We start from the raw sequence: 16560 nt of genomic DNA on the forward strand, positions 1-16560 counted from the left end.
TATTTCTCTCCAATCCTTTCAGCTAAAACAATATTTTAATCAGGAGCTTTGTTTCTGTTTTACTGGTTTCCCAGCTGCTTCATAAACAAACTGTCTTTATGTACATTTAGTCTTGAATAATAACACTTAACAACACTTTAGACCAGTTGATAGTTTTACTCTAATGCTCTAATTTGTCTTTTTTAAAGGAACAGGGTAAATGTTTTCCAGGTACTTTAATGGCGTCGAGAAGGAAGATGTTACAACCATTCATATGAAAAAACACAAAATATAATGCAGCTATTATCAAGCAATTAAACATAAGAAACAATATTCTTTTTTTTGTTTTTTTTAAAGGATCACATACAAAGATATGGATTAGATCAGGGAAGTCCAAGTTCAGTTTAAGTAAAAATTACTGGGGGTTTCAGGGCCTCAAACAATCATTATCACGCGTTGGTGAAGGGGATGATAATGTCTGTTAGCAAAATATCTCGTGAACTTCTGCTCAGATTTTAATGAAGCCTTCAGGGGGAAATGATTGGAAGCGCTTCGACAAGTGATTAATTTTTGGAGCCTCCACAGACAGCTGACCTTAAAAAATGTCTACAACTCGTTCTGTTTTTCAGACATTGAGCTAAAAAATTTTTATCTGAGAAACGCAAATAACTTATTATTTTTAAGGTTTGAACAAAATGGCTACAACTCTGTTTTCTCCTAACGTAACATCCTGAAAACACTGGTTGTTGTTGGCGAAGTGAACGACTTGTTTCCATTTTTCTGTGTTTTAAGGAGCCATCTTGTTCAGAGCTGCAAACAATCATTCAGGAGTAAAAGCCCTACGGCCTTTTACTCCCATGGTTTACCAATATTGTCCCTTTGACCGAGGCAGACTTCTACCGTTCTAATATGATGCTCGAAGGTCTGAAGTAACTCTGATGTGTAGATTTTTCCATCCATCTTCTACTGCTTCTCCGTGGTCAGGTTACTGAAGCAACCGGTCCAGAAGCTAAACCCAGACCTCCCTCTTCCCCAGCGACTCTCCAGCTCCTCCTGGGGGATCCAAAGGCGGTCCCAGGCCAAAGAGGAAACAGAATCCCTTCAGAGAGTTCTGGGTCAGCCCCAAGGTCTCTTCCCAGTGCCCAAAAAACCTCCAAAGGGAGGCATCCAGAAGGCATCTTAATCAGATCCTCAAACCACCTCAATTGAGCTGCTTCTATCTGGGATCTCATTCTTTTGGTCATGGTTCAAACTTCAGGACCACAGGTGAGGGTTGGAATGTAGACGAATCAGTAAATTGAGAATTTTGCCTTTCAACTCAACTCTTTCTTCACCACGACCGACCGAAGCGCCCTCATTACTGAAGACGAGGCCCCGATCTGTCGATCCACCTCCCGCTCCATCCTACCATCACTCCAACCCATCCCTCAGGAATTTGATCAGATTTGGACGTAGGGAGTCTGGAAGCTGCAGCAGGCAAAGCCCACGTCTCTCTGATGTATATTTTGAAGCATTACAGTGTGGGGGGCCAAAGAAACGTTAAAAAGGGGCCGTATTTGGCCCCGGAGCCGCTTGTTGAATAGGCCTGGTTTCAATGATTGGTGAGTTGTTTTGTTTTGATCTACATTTCAGTCTCCTGATGCTTTTGGAAAGGAGTCAGAACCTCTTTATTGTGACCCGTTTCCATTGTTCTCAGACTCTGACACGTAGAGATTCTTGTTGTCCTGTTTTTTTCCCTCAGCGATCCCAAATAAAGGCCCATGTGACCCACGGGGAGGGGGGGGTGAACAATGGACGGCATTGACCGTCTGAATAAGGACATGTCTGTTTGGTGGTGTTTGTCCACCGAGATGTCCTCTCAGGTAGGGAGGGACAATGGTACCAGAGCCGCCTGTCAACCCAGAACATGTGACGACACTAAAGGTTTTAAAAAGGAGGCAACAAAGTGACGACCCCACAGTTCAGACCCCCCAAACCCTACACGGACCAGAGCAGCAGCCAGGATGAGACTTCTAGTCCCACTTTTCGGTGTCTTTGCTGTGGCGGCGTTTCACGCTGGTAAGTGTTGCAGCTGAAAACAATTAAAAATGACATGAAAGTCATGCTGATAATCTAATTTTTCTCAGCGTCAGCCATATCGATACACCTGACGCTGATCTCAAGTGGATGTTGTCATTGTTCTGTCTGAGCTGACAGGTTTTTTTATGGTGTACAGTCCTCTCAGCGTCTCTGGAGTCGTCAGAAGAAGAGGAGAGAGTCGATCCGTACGGTGAGGAAGGGTTTTTATTCATAAAACAATAATCATGAGTACATTAAGGCTGCTGGAAGATGTGAAAACCTTTCTGTCCACGCAGATCGGCTGACTCAGCTGCAGAAAATAGGTAAAATACACAGATTCAGTAGACTTTTTTAATTAAAATGTCTTTTAAAAACTGTTTTAAACATCTAGAGTTTGCCTTTAATGTTGTACGTTGTGTTTCTCTGTCGCATCTTCTCCATAATTTGTTCTTTTTTCTTGTTTTGCATCATTTTAACACGCTTTCCTTTCAGATCAGATTGAGTTCGAAGCTGCTCAAAAGGAAAAGGCAGCTCAGGTCAATGGTAAGCTCAAAACACCGAGAACCAAATTAAATTAAATTCAAAACTATATATTAATAACCTTTACGTTTTCCCCTCAAGTGACAGAGGAACAAAATGAAGACAGCCACAACCTTGGTAAGGTTAATATAAATGAAGATTTCGTACAAAAATATAAAAATTATTGGTCATTTGGTAACACACATGTTCTTTAACAGAGGCTGTTCGAGATGAATCTGGTAAGTTTGAATTTATAATTTATTAATTTATGGATCTCGTGGAACTCAAAACTGGTCAAATAATGTACGGAGCGAGACATCATTTGTTGGCAGAAAATAGATATTTAGAAAAACGTTCACAGGAAGAGAGGTTTATAAGCTGGGGGAAGCGATAAGGAGCGTTTCACAGCAGCATGTGGAGGTAAAATGTTAAATATTATGGAAATTATTAGAAAAGATGCATAAATATAATTACAGTTTTGACACAGAATGGATATATCAGAGGTACACTGAATAACAGTTGTTTTGTACCTTTAATATGCACAGTTGTATAAAAACAGAGATATAAATTAATAAGCATTTATTTCCTATTTCCTTTCAAACAGGACATGATTCAACCTATTGACTTTCATTGATAAATATGACATTAAAATGATGCCTTTCTTATATTTCATGACCGTTTATCAACTTTTGTTGCCCAAATGTTCAAAAAAAGTTTAATTTTATTTTTCTGTTTGAACGGTTTCAACAGTGGAGGAGCTCAACGAGAGCGATGGTGAAAGTAAAGGTGAGGAAAAAAAAAAACTTTAACTAAATAAATGGCTTTTTCCGCAAAACTCCTGTATGAACGCAGAGTGCTGAATGCCTGCTGAAACTGGTATTACAGCTAAAAGCTAAATGTAGCAGAAAGGCTAGCTAAAAGCAAAAAATAGCAAAACTTTACCTAAATTAAAGAGTTTACAAGCAGCAAAAGACTAACTAAAATGAACAAAATGCTAGCCTAAAGCTAAAATCGCAATTGGGTAGTTAAAAAATAAAAGAATCAAAATGTTAGCTAAAAGTAGCAGAATGGTAGCTAAAGCCTAAAAGTAGCAAAAGCACATCTACAAGCTATAAGCTGCAAAAGGCTAGTCTAAAAGTAGCAGAAGGCTAGCTTAAAGCCAAAGTAGCAAAAGAGTAGTTAAAAGTAGCCAATAGGTAGCTAAAAGCTTGAAAGAGCAGAACAGTAGCTAAAGGCTAAAGATAACAAAAGGATACCTACAAGCTAAAAGCTACAAAAGGCTAGGCTAAAGTAGCAAAACATTATTTAAAAGCTAAAACAGCAAAAGGTTAATTAAGTGCAAAAAGTAGCACAAGGCTAGCTTAAAGCAGCAGAATAGTAGCTAAAACCTAAAAGAAGACAAAAAATACAGGAAGTTTCTGAAGGAATCAGAGATGTGAGTGTATTTCTATAATGAGAATATTTGTAAATAAAGTTAAATACTTTGAAAAGTTTCAAAGTTACAAAAACCAAAAGTCCCATGAATCATCATCAGAATGAGCTGAAGGTTCTGATATATGAATCTTATGTTACAAAAAACATACAGAAAATAAAAAAAAACAGCAGGGAAACATGAGTGAATGTTGATTTTTCTGTATTTCACACTAACTGTGACCCTGTCCTCCAGCAGAGCAAGCGGGGAACTCAGCTGATGCTGCAGCTCATGCTGGTGAGACAGGCTTCATGTCTGAGCCTGTAGGGGGCAGGAAAGGGCAGTTTTAACAAGTCAGACAGGAGACATGTCCCATCTGAAATGCTGCATTTGTTCCCCCCCCCCCCCCCNTTTTTTCACACAGAGTCTGAGTCCTCTGAGGACACGGACGGTGAGTCAGACAAAAGACACTTTCTCCAAAGAGTTCATATCGCCATGAAAAACTTCTGCTCTCATCTTTACTTATCATTTTCTGACAGGGAGACAAAGGCGAGGTGAGACGTTTCGTTTTCAAAGATAACTTCAAACTAAGGGGAGGTAAATAAAAAGACAAAGTTTGCAAAAGGTCAATTAATTCAATACGTTCTTCTAGAGCACCAAGACACAGTGACGGAGACCGTGAGCAGTTTGGGTGAGTTAAAAACCAAAAAAACACTTAAAAAAGGCCTTTAAGAGTTCAGCTGCCTGCTCCAACATCCCCCCTCTCTTTTCTCTTGTTCCCCACAGATGAAGTCACTCAGGATTCACACGAAAACTAAAAAAAAAGGTGAAAACCTCCGTCTGTGCTGCGATACAACCGGGCCTGAAGAGCCCGGCTCAGACCAGAGACGGTGGTGTTTAACATTCCTTGACTCAGAACTACCTGCAGAGGCACGACTGTGGTGGAAATGTTTGGAGCGGAGCAGTAAAAGTCTCAATTGTGGGTTAGGCAACGAAGCAGACAGAGGGGAAAAAACAGGACCGGCCACAGCCAGTCTCAGCTAGACATTTAAAAACCATTTATAGAGTCGACTCCTGAATCAAGCCTGCAGTAAAAAAATAAATAAAAAGTACCTCAAGCTAAACTTTACCCTTACTTTATGGCAGCAGTGAGGATGTTTTACTATTTTTAGTGCTGCTTAAATGGGTAAATAAGTCACCACAGAGACGAGTTAGTCGGATTTGACCTAAAAATGTGAGATTTGTTTGTTTGAACACAGTCCCTTCTTTGTACGCGAGCAAATGTAGGACAAGAATCCAGGACACTCTGAGACATCTGTCCCCAGGTGCTGGATTTAAGCAGTTTCATTCGGTTATTTCGGGACTAAAGATGCACGGCGCCGCTTCTGAAAGACGAACTGATTTAGGCTCAAAGCTTGCTGGTGACTTCTCATGCGCAGGAGGAGAAAAATCAACATTTTGCAGCAAATCCTGAGCCTTTGGGGGATAGAGTAGACTTAGTTTCAGAGGAACAGGGAACATAAATAAATAAAATAACTGCTGCAGTCATAATTCACCCGTTCCCACACAGGAGGACTGAGTCATAAACACCTTTGGTCAGAGCTCTGCAAAAACAGCTGCATTGTGATGTTTGTAAAGCTGGCGTAAAGGAATCCTGTCTGTCCCCGCCACGCAGATATGTGACACAAACACCGCAGCACGAGGATCCCAGCGCTTACTCATCAGCCCCCCCGTGCCCGAGCCGCACCACGCCTCCCATCAGGAAATAAAAGGGGAATTATCCCACCTGTCTGAACAACGCGTCTCCTTTTGTTGCCTCGCACGTTTTAGGAGCTAAGATTCTGCCTGAAATCAGCAAAAACACAGCAGTATGTTTTCCAGTTTTTATTTCTGTTTTTTTTTTTAAATTCCCATCCACAAGCGTGGAGCAAATTGTGACGTACAAAAACAAAATCTTTGGTACCTAATGAAAACAAAACAAAAAATAAAATTAAGGCAACTACTGCATCTATAGTTGTAAAATGCATTTTAAGTCTGCAGTCAAGCAACCACACACTGGTGGCATGCAACATCCGGCATGTTCGCCCTCTTTCTAAAGAACTACACCCCAAAAATCCTCTGCGTTAACAGCCAGTTTTAAAGGTCGTATTCAGAACATTCAAAATTTAAAAAAAAATAATAATAGGAAGGGGAAAGGTGTCAATATAAATTCCTTAAAGGGGCGCAAATTTCACAGAAAGCCATCATGGAAGTAGCAGTTCTAAAGAAATCTAAGGCTAAAGCAATAACCATCAAGGATGATGCAATCAAGTTTTAACAGAAACTTGTTTTGTTTTTAGTACATTATCTGTGCTGGTGGACATTCTGTTACCTCAAACGAGAGGTGATCAGTTTCAGGTAGATGAAAGCCAGATTTCCAGTTGGGCCTCTGTGATTTCATTTCCTGCCAGGAAGCGTGCCGACCTTTAAATGTTAACAAGTGACTCTGCAAGTGTTCGTCCAGTGTGTACGGCTCCACCACGGCAAATTAAACTGCAGTGCTCTAAATACGACGATATGGTTGCAGAACAAGATATAAGCCAACCTCAGTTTCATTCCCCGCGAGGAAGAACGACAGCCAGATTGAGACGATACAGAGATTTGGATGTGAAATTGAATAATTTAAACTCGGACTTTGAGAATAAACGTACACAACCTTGTTTTTTTTATATGCCTTATACAGCGTCTGTAGCTACATCACGTTCAGCATGTGTTATGACCGGAGAATTACATTTGTAAAAAGCTAATACTGCATTTTTAAATCTGATGTGTAAAATAAAAATCAAAAAACAGGATTACCATATATACATAATTGCAAAGTAAAAAACACAAATACAGTCATGAATTAGTATTAACAATATACCATCAGGTGATGATTTAGAGAATAACTTTTTACAGAATGATATGGAGAAAAAAAAAAAAGGTTTCCCTTCGGAACAAATAGTAAAATCTAGGTTGATTATGAACCACAGGCACGTCACAAGTCCTGACAAACGTTTTGGGTTTTTATGCCTCCATTTTCTTCCAAAGCTGTTGGCTCGAGGTAAGCAATATAATTTGGCCTTCCAACTTCACTTTTTTTTTTTTTTTCTTTTCTCTTTTCCTCCTCTCGGTGTGCACTGAAGCGGTTTCCTTTCCCCTCCCCTGCTTGGGGCGCAGCTGCATGCTCACAGGATGCCGTAGATGAAGATGGCCATAATGGCAGCGCTGATCAGGCCAGAGATGGGCACAGTCACGAACCACGCCATGAAGATGTTTCGGAACAAACGCCAATCCACCGCCTTCTTTGAGCGGAGCCACCCCACTGCGACCACGGAACCCACCTAGAAAAACACAACAGATGTTAGAGAAATTGCATAATCCTCCTTTAATTGTGTAAAACATCGAGCAGGAACTTAGTTCCATATTTGGACGCTCCAGCAGACTGTTGACAGTCTCTCCCTGTGTCTCATTCAAATTTCCAAACCACAGTGTTTAACTAGCCTACCTTGCAGTGGGTGGTGGAAACAGGCAGGCCAATGTTCGAAGCAACCACGACAGTCAGGGCTGAGGCCAACTCAATGCTGAAACCACTGCAGGGAAAAAAAGACAACATTCAAGTCTCATGTGGATGTGTCTGAGTGGCCTGCTAAATTAAGAAAGTGGCTCATGTCTGCAAAGGATGTGGCTTTAATGACTGGGAGAAAAACAGCCTCTGTGGTGTCTGCGGAGCTTGTACCTTGAGGGTGTGATGGGAGTCAGGTCCTTGCCCATAGTCTGGATCACCCTGCGACCCCAGACCCAGAGTCCAATGCAGATGCCCACGCCGCCATACAACAGAAGCCAAACGGGCGTATCCATGTTTGAGGTCACGCTGCTTGTTGTGTAAACCAAATACAGAGCTACCAATGGCCCAATAGCATTGCTGCAGGGAGAGAAAAAAAAAGTGAGGTTATTTCAACAGTGGTCACAGAGTTATGATAAGTTAAAATGTCACCAACAACCTGAGAGGAGCGCAGGTTTTATCTTATCAGCCTGACAACTCGTAACACCACGACCTTCAATACACAGAGTCCTCACCTCACATCGTTTCCACCATGGGCGAAGGATCCGAAGCAGGCCGTTAGGATTTGCAGGAACTGAAACAAAGTCGAGACTTCTGGCTTGTCTTCCTCAAGCTTGTCGTCCAGAGAGCTCTGGCTGCTGCCTGCGTCTTCGTTACTTATTTCTAGTGTCACGTCGCCTTCTCCGAGACCTTCGGGAGTCGTGTTCTCTGCCACGGCGTTGCAGTAGCTGGTGTAACTGTCCATGCGCACGCGCTTCTTCTCGTGACCGCCGGACCCCGAGATCTTGTCACTGTCCTCGCCAGCACGGATGTCGCCGTCTTTATGCCTGAAGTCTCCATGCATGCCGATGATGGCCATAGTGTATGAGGTGTAGCTGTTGTTCCGCCGGATGGGTCGGTCGCCCACCTCGCCCATGCAGTCGCCGACCTTGGCCAGGTGGAGCTTGTGCAGCAGGTCTTTGTAGAGGCCAGAGTCCTTGTGGACTGTGTGGTACTGGCTGTAACCGTTACTTGGAATCTGCGCCGTTCTGTTATTGAACTGGGTTTGGTTGTTGAAGTGGACCTGATTCTGAGCATTTGCGCAGCCATTACTGTTCTGGACTTGGTTGTTAGTTTGAGGCTGTTTGGAGGCTTTAGAACCAGAAAGAGGAACATATATTAAGCTCATTTATGCCAGTTTGTATACTAATTAAACACGTAGCTACCACAAAGTAATTTTAATAACACACAACTAGAAGTGTTTCTTGACAAAACATACCACTGTTGGCATTGCTGTAGTCCGTGTCATCAGAATCTCCAATGTCAAACGCCACCTTGCGCTCCTTATTTTCCCCTTCGTCAGAATCTCCAATGTCAAACGTCACCTTGCGTTCCTCTGGGGCAGCCTGGGGCTCAGGAGACGAGTTCGGATTGATAGCTGGCGCAGTAGGTGCAGACGTTTCCTTGGCAGTCTGTTTCAGGATGGGACAGTGGGCCTCTTTGAGCTCTCGCTTTTCCATCAAGGGGCTCTCAGAGGGGCTGGAAGATTTGTTATCTCCTGGTGGGAAAGAAGTTAAAATGGATCGTGTCCAAACACATGCTTATCTAGAATTTCTCTCCTGGAGTTTGTGTAACCTTTCAACTTAATCTGTAAGAGTTGTGCAATTACAGCCAAGAGGCTATTGTCCTGTTAACATAATGCTACCCTTTTTCCTGAGTTTCTAAATCTATTTAATGGTTCACAGACAAACAGACTAAATTTACATTACAGTTAGTAAGTTATCTTATCAAACATGATATGACTGAACACATGCCAATGTAGCTTTGTTTATAAAGAAAACTAGAAAGCTGGCAGTGTTTTCTGATAAATATTGAAATGGTTGACCGTGAAGCTACAGTACAGCATTTAAAAAGGTTTAGAGTTAGAGCTTAAGCAGACACCCTCCTCCCTCTTTTTTTCCCAGCACACAGCAAAAGTAAAGTTAACACCTTAGGTCAACAGACAGGTTATTTTAGTTACAGGGCTGACGACCAATTATAGGATTGCTTTGACCTAATTAACCATGTTGTTCACTAGTTAAGAGGCATGGTCAGATAAACCCTACGTTTCAACTTACAGATAAAGTTGGATTTTTCTGACACTGAACTTTTCTGCGAGTTTGTTCAGTTTTAGACTAAAACTTTAATACATGTGCCTGCCATGCCTGTGCCTTTCATGTCAGGCGCTTTTATGCAATATGTCAAGATTAATGTAAAAACAAAGATCATGGATTATAACTGAATACAGAAACACATTCACGAGGTGAATGTGTTTGCATGGTGTTGACGTAACATCAAAATCATACTTCTAACAAGAAGTTAATCCAGGATTATAAAGCAACAGGTGACAACATTTTCAGGTTATTGCCATCAGAGTGACTCCATTATGAAGGGAAGATAAAAAAATAAAAATAAAAAATCCCCCGAAGCGCCATTTACTGGATTAATACGGGCCGTTTTTGTAACTCGGTGGAGCTCACAATGACTCATTTATTCAATGGCTTTAAGAAACATTTTTCAGAAGTCAGAGGAAGCTGATGACAGCGGTTTTATTTTTTAAAAAATGGAGTCTTTTGCAACACACACAAACAAATGGGACTTACGTTCGATCTTCTTCTTGAGCCGAGGGCAGACAATAAACCAGACCACAATGGCAGTCAGCAGAGAACAGCCCAGCGAGATGAGCAGGATGCCCCACCAAGGAATTTTGTTAAATCCCAGCACTGAGGGATCGCCAGGGTCCACGCAAACACAAAAAAGGCAAATAGAAAGAGGGCGGTTTATAAGACAAGGCAGCAGGGGCTACCTTTAGAGTACAAAGCCACATTTCATATGAAACAACAGTAAAAATGCAATTGTTTAATTGTAAAACAAAATGTAAACTACTGCATCTACAAACCCACAGGAAGTTGGATAGAGATAAAAGAAAATTTAAGAGAGAATCCTTTCCCTAAATAAAATATGAATGATGTGATAAAAAAAAAAAAAAACCCAGAGGGCACAAAATGTCCATGACTTAATCTTTTAATTTAAAAATGAACTGTATAAAAGATGGCAACTGACTGCAATGCTTGGCGTTTAAAAATGAAACGTACCCCCATCTGTGAACAGTTATGCAACATTCAACAGGTTAAACAGGACGAATGTCACCGTAACTCCTAAATCCTCAGCCAACAACTGTACATGGACAATGAGTTCCTTAAAAGGAGCCCAAAAGGGAAAAAGAAAGGGGTGGGTGAAGTAGTACGCTCTTGCTGTTCGCTGTAAGGGTACCCTCTTGCCAAGACTGCAGTAGCAAGTTGGTGCAGTAGACGTAAATGCAGCACGGTACATGCTGGGATACAGCATCTTATTTGAATTTCCCTTCGGAGGTAGTCATCTTTTGTGAGACAATGCAAGTAAGCATTAAAGTTTTAGAGAAAACAAAGGAACTAGCAGCCGCAGAGTCCAACGCCGCTTTTGACGAGGTGACCTTGGCTGTGCAGAATTTCAAAAACTTGTTTGGGACCGTTTGGTTAGTTTAAGGTAAACAAAAGGAAATGAGGGATAAGGGTAAGTGATAAGTGTGTGCTTTCATGTTAATTTGAGGGCAAAGTCCACAGCGTCCTCCCCTCCCTGAGTCACACTGCAGCACAAGACTGCAGAGAATCAAACTGATGTTTATTTAGTTACGCAATGGATGCTCGGTGCCTTCAAAAAAAAAACAAAAAAAACAACAACAACAAGGCTTTGAAAAAAGTTGAACTTCCCCATTACTGACTAATATGTAGTCAGACATCCAGTTGTAGGTGTGGTTCCAGTCACACAAAAAAAGCAATGTTCATCAATTTAGAGTAAATAAATAAAAAATGGTTGCATCTAACATTCTGATCAACACTCCCACAAACTGAGGGTGACCATATCTCACAGCCATGAAGTAGGAACGAATGGCACTGCACAGGAAATTAAATTTAACCATGGTTGTGTTATGAACCCCTCCCTGGAACCGAACTTCTCGGTAGCCCGCAGCGCTCAGTGACATGATTTGTGTTTTTCCTCCTTTTCTTAGTATGTGCTGCTTACTGCAAAGTTTATTTACGATGGTAGTTTTACTGTCTGTTTATGACTCACTTGGCAATAAAGTTTGGTTGTCCTTTTCTTTGGGTGCAATTAAATCTGACTGAACGAGACGGGTCCATTTTGCATCTGAGCTGAAAACATCTCCTTCTGCTCACAATAACTAACATCTGTGATACAACAGCTGTCAAAATCAACTTCTGAAGGTACTTATGTTGCTTCAGGTCCACATTAAAATGTCATGTAAGCATGGAGGTGGCATCAGAGGACTAGAGTTCGATGTCTCAATATATTTGCAACAAACCATTCTATAAAGGTAGTGGGAATCTGGTTGTAAATCTCTCTCTTCTGTACTAAATGGGGCTGCAGATCAGTGGTTTATAAGGTGTTAAGAAAACAAGACACACCAGACATGTGTAAACGATTACCAGATGACCCATAAATTCTTCGGCTCAAACCACTATCATTTCTGTGCATGCCAACTTAAGCTCTGGGTCGATGCCTGTTTATAAGTACAGGAATGTGCTGTAGGATGCCAGGTGTCCAGTCACACTGCGATGCTAACACGTCGATTTGATGAGCCAAGTCTTACAGTGGGACACACTGTACTCTGCTCATTGCAGATACTGCAGCAGCATCAGACTACATGGATCAGCAATAATGAGATGCTGTGTGACAGAGCACACAGGGTAGGTATATTCTACAGAAAACATTTTAATATGAACTGATGAATCTCTAAATTATGTTGCATTTCCACCAAGGAAAGCTTATCCTGCAGGAATGGATGAATTTCCCCATGTGGTGACAATTTGCATGTCTACAAATATACAAAATTTGGATGCTTGATGTGAATCTATGGATTCACACTTGAAATGTTTAATGTGTAAGTTCACACCTTTTTGTGCGAGATACCCATTTACTGGTCCTCATGCACTGAGTTTTCCAATGCGAGGGACGTCAAACAATTATTCAGGATGTCTGACTAAGCAGGGCTATGGGCTATGTTGGAACTGAAAGGGGTCTCCAGTGCACCAAATCTGGTGAAATTCTGGCCTGTAGCCACCATTTAAAGGCCCAGGCCAGCTAACATCTTGAACTTTTAGGTCCTGTAGAGAGAAGAAAAACACAGGAGCAGAAGTGGCTCGTTTAATAAAAATTATTTTGGAAGAATAAAAACTAACAAAAAAAAAGAATGATTAAAAAAAATTCTGAGCAGCAAGTATTAGAAAACAGGCAGCAATGACAATTTCAACAACACCATTTACTTCTCTTTTCTTTCTCCAAGCCAGATGACAGTGATGTAAAGAGTTAATTCTTATTTCCATCACCCTGTGGTGCTCCACTCTAAAACTTGATTCCAGCTTTAACCCACACAGAACCACAAGCAAGAGAGCCCCAAAAAAACATGTTAAAATAAACACAGCTTCTGTGAAAGTGGTAAACAGTCTGGACCCGTCTGGGACAGGTGTGGGTCTCCGGCTGACTGAGGGAGCTGTGTATTCTAAGCTGTGGCTGCAGGCAGTCATGCAGAGAAAAACGAGACAATAATACTCACTCGGCGCGCCACTGAACATGATGGACAACAGGTTGATTCCCATGGTCAGAGCGTAGAAGACAGGCAGGGCCTTCAAACCATTAGGAACAGGGTCTTTCTGCAAGAAAGAAACCAAGCAACTAATCAGAAATACAAGTCAAATTGCATAAAAAGAACCGGACAATTCTGCTGACAGGTTACAGGTGAGGAAACTAAACGGGAACCTCTAATCCAAACCACATATGATTTTTAAAAACTACCAACATTTTCTCAATTTCATTTTGCAATATATATGCAGTGTTGAAACCACCTAACGAAAATACTTCTGCAAAGTCTCTCTCACAAAACAAACACCACCATACTGTATGCCAATTAAATCAGCTTTACCTTTTGTAGGATGAACTTGCGCACAAAGTAGAAAACCACGCCTGACATTATGCCAGACAATAGAGGACTCAGGAACCAGGAAGCAACTGAAAGTAAATTGATTTCCAAGTTAGTAATAGCATTTCTCATTTCACTGCACAAAAGAAACTTATTGTGCAACGTCCAGATTTGTGTTAATATTTTATTTGCAATCCGTTTGTGTTCATTTAGTCGAACTTGCATCAGAGACTTAAACCCAGATGCCTGAACGACATGCAGCAGTTGCGTAAAAGCAATTGTTAAATTAAGTTGTGTTATTACATTTTTCCTGCAGTGCTCAGAGTTAAATTATATTGCATCATGCTTTTTCCCCTCATGACAGTTTATCAGATGACCCATCCTCTTCTTCTGCACACCTAATTCTGAAACTACCGTTTTTATTTGTTTTATGGCTACAGGATAGTTCTAAAATGTTGTGTGTGTGGACTTGAATCAAATCCCATAAATCTCATTTAGACCATCTTTTACTGGGTCGTTGACCTAAATATTATACACTCAAACGTGTTTTGGGGTTGCAACACCACATCACATAGCATTACTTTGGTTTTTTATTCATAGTACAATTATGGAAAAGGAGGTCAACAAATTGTAATGTCTTACCAATACGGAGAAGTTCAAGCCACTTGACACCCTGTTGGCCATTGGCAACCAGTGAGAAGCCAATAGTAGCGCCAACAATGCAGTGTGTGCCAGAGATGGGAAGCTTAAGGAAAGAAGCGGCCAGCTGCCACACAGCAGAACCTAGAACAATAAACATCCCAGCTCTTCAATTTGACCCTTTAGGCACAACAAAACCAGTTTAAACACAAACCAATTAGAGGGCGTTCTTGTAGTCTCCTTTACCACAGAGCAAATAAAACATTTTACTTCACACATCTCTGCATTGATAAATAAAGAAGCTCCAATTCCACAATTTATGACTGAAGACATACTCACCAAACATGGCACTGACAGACCCAGCCATCAACACGTGCTCGGAGCCGTTGTACATGCCCACGTCGATGATACCCTTTCGGATGGTTTCGCTCACTTTAGCCCCGAGTAGCACGGAGCCCAGGGTCTCAAACACAGTGGCCAAGATGCACGCCTGTCGCAAGGTCACCACTCCGGAGCCAACGGCCGTGCCGAACGAGTTGGCGACATCGTTTGCACCCACGGAGAAGGCCAAAACGAAGGCGATGACGAAGCCGAGAATGAGCAGCCACATGTAATCTGTCAGAGCAGTGGGGGCCGCTGCCTTGGTGACCAAAATTATTGCAGCTGCAGTTGTTGAAACCATGATTGCAGACTATAGTAATTCCTTCACAATTTTAAGGGAAAGTAATGCCTTTTGAAAATATCTACACAGCACTGCTATTAAACAGCAGCTAATAAAACGTAAGAGGTAATGAGGTAAAAAAATAAATAAATAGCTCTTCTTTAGTCACGCCTGTGTTAAGAGGATTTCTGAGATTCAGCAGTGCAAACTTATCAAGTAAACTAAAAGGGTACGGTAAAGATTTATTGCTATCCTGTAATTATACTAGATCTTTTGCAGACTTTTTGGTGCTTGGCTGTCAAGCAGAGAGTGCAACCGGCCATTGTGCAACTGTGACTGCAGGTGAGCAGGGGTACATTCTGGGGAGAAAAAGAGAGAACAAACACAGAAAGAAACCATGAAATAAGTTTATATACAAGGTTACAAATAAAGAACAGTTTTCTTCGTGAGTCAAAGAAAGTTTTAACCCATCTAAATGTACTGTAACGCGGTTTTAAACGAGGGAAGAAAGAGAGGAAACTCTGAAGTGAGCGCTAAGACCGGAAGACTGTCATCTACGCACAGCCTCTCCAGAAACCCAAACGGGAAGCCATTTTAAGGAAATGGCGCACGAAGTGAGAGCCGCGGCTATAAAACGACCTTTGTTTTGACTCGGGCTCGGTTCAGTGTGTTATTTACTAACTGCTACGTTGATAAAAGACGTGCTGAGATAAGGGGTTATTATCTAGAAATGTATATATTTATATTTTACTACGTGCGCACGTGTCGTCATTCATTCATACGACACACGAGCGCCGTCCGAGTGGCTCCACGCGCCTCCAAGGACCAGAAAACAAAAAACACCCTAACAAAAATGATTTTCCTCCTTTTCATCCGACACAGCTGCTGTCGGCGTTTCAATTAGGTTTGACGTGATTTCTCCGTAAAAGCGGACGTAACCGGAAGTGACACGGTACGGGCTTTTCCACCCAGCCACATACGCCGCGCCGTCGAGCGGGTCGCCGGCGTCTCGAAACCGATTTTAATCGGTCAAGTGCGTATTAGACAGATGGTCGATGCCGCTAATGAAGGCTTAGAAGACACGGCAGTTTTCACCGTCCGTCGACAAGGGCCCAGCTGAGAAGCAGAGTCTAATGAAAGCATGAACCGCAACAAATCCTGTATCAAACAGAAATATTCGACTCTAAATTAACCATTCCGTTAACTCGCCCTGCTCAGTACAGTTCACTCGTTCCTGGCAGTGAATGCGTTTCATACAATAGCGTGACATTCAAGATGGAGTTAGCTTTACGCTAACGTCGACTTCTGCTAAAAAGCTTTGTTTGGCCGCGTCACTTTTAACAAACTGGAATGCGCTCCCGGTCCTCACAGAAAAATTAATAGCACAATACTTACCACACGTTGTAGAGCAGTCAGCCCTGAAGAAAATCGTGCCTTTTTAGCCGGTAAGCTAATTAAGCGCGCGCGCGCCCCCCCTCTCCTACAAGCCGTTAACGATAGCGCGCGCGGGATGATAGAAAAAATAAACTTATTGTAGAATATTCCCCTTCAACAGCTGCCGTTAAGTTTGAAAAATAAAGCGACTGCGTTAAAAAAAAATAGCCTAAACGATGATCTGTTTTAAGATTAAACAAAATCGCCTCTAAAGTTCCAGAAACGTCTCCGTTTAGAATGGAAGGCTCCTCCACCGCATGTGTGGAACTCGCTCGTGCCGGTTG

General features: G+C 41.8%; 1 protein-coding gene across 1 annotated transcript; it reads right to left on the reverse strand.

Moving 5' to 3' along the window:
• Positions 1-5836: 5836 nt before the first annotated feature.
• Positions 5837-16560, reverse strand: slc20a1b (solute carrier family 20 member 1b). The gene is made up of 11 exons (XM_017410611.3): positions 16238-16560; positions 14521-15201; positions 14185-14325; positions 13546-13631; positions 13180-13276; positions 10172-10291; positions 8809-9087; positions 8066-8681; positions 7725-7910; positions 7494-7578; positions 5837-7329 (listed from the first exon to the last, which is right to left on the reverse strand). Exons 2-11 carry the CDS (start codon positions 14861-14863, stop codon positions 7174-7176), a joined length of 2109 nt encoding a protein of 702 aa, XP_017266100.1. The 5' UTR covers positions 14864-15201; positions 16238-16560; the 3' UTR covers positions 5837-7173.

This window comes from Kryptolebias marmoratus, linkage group LG14 (genome assembly GCF_001649575.2).
Source record: "Kryptolebias marmoratus isolate JLee-2015 linkage group LG14, ASM164957v2, whole genome shotgun sequence".
In the NCBI taxonomy this organism is placed as follows: domain Eukaryota; kingdom Metazoa; phylum Chordata; class Actinopteri; order Cyprinodontiformes; family Rivulidae; genus Kryptolebias; species Kryptolebias marmoratus.

Bases quoted from the DNA above. Each gene is read 5' to 3' on its own strand.
- slc20a1b (XM_017410611.3), bottom strand. From the start codon at position 14,863: ATGGTTTCAACAACTGCAGCTGCAATAATTTTGGTCACCAAGGCAGCG. The intron at 14,326-14,520 runs GTGAGTATGTCT...TTATTGTTCTAG, and splicing joins GTCTGTCAGTGCCATGTTTG to GTTCTGCTGTGTGGCAGCTG. The intron at 7,911-8,065 runs GTGAGGACTCTG...CTCTCCCTGCAG, and splicing joins CATGGTGGAAACGATGTGAG to CAATGCTATTGGGCCATTGG.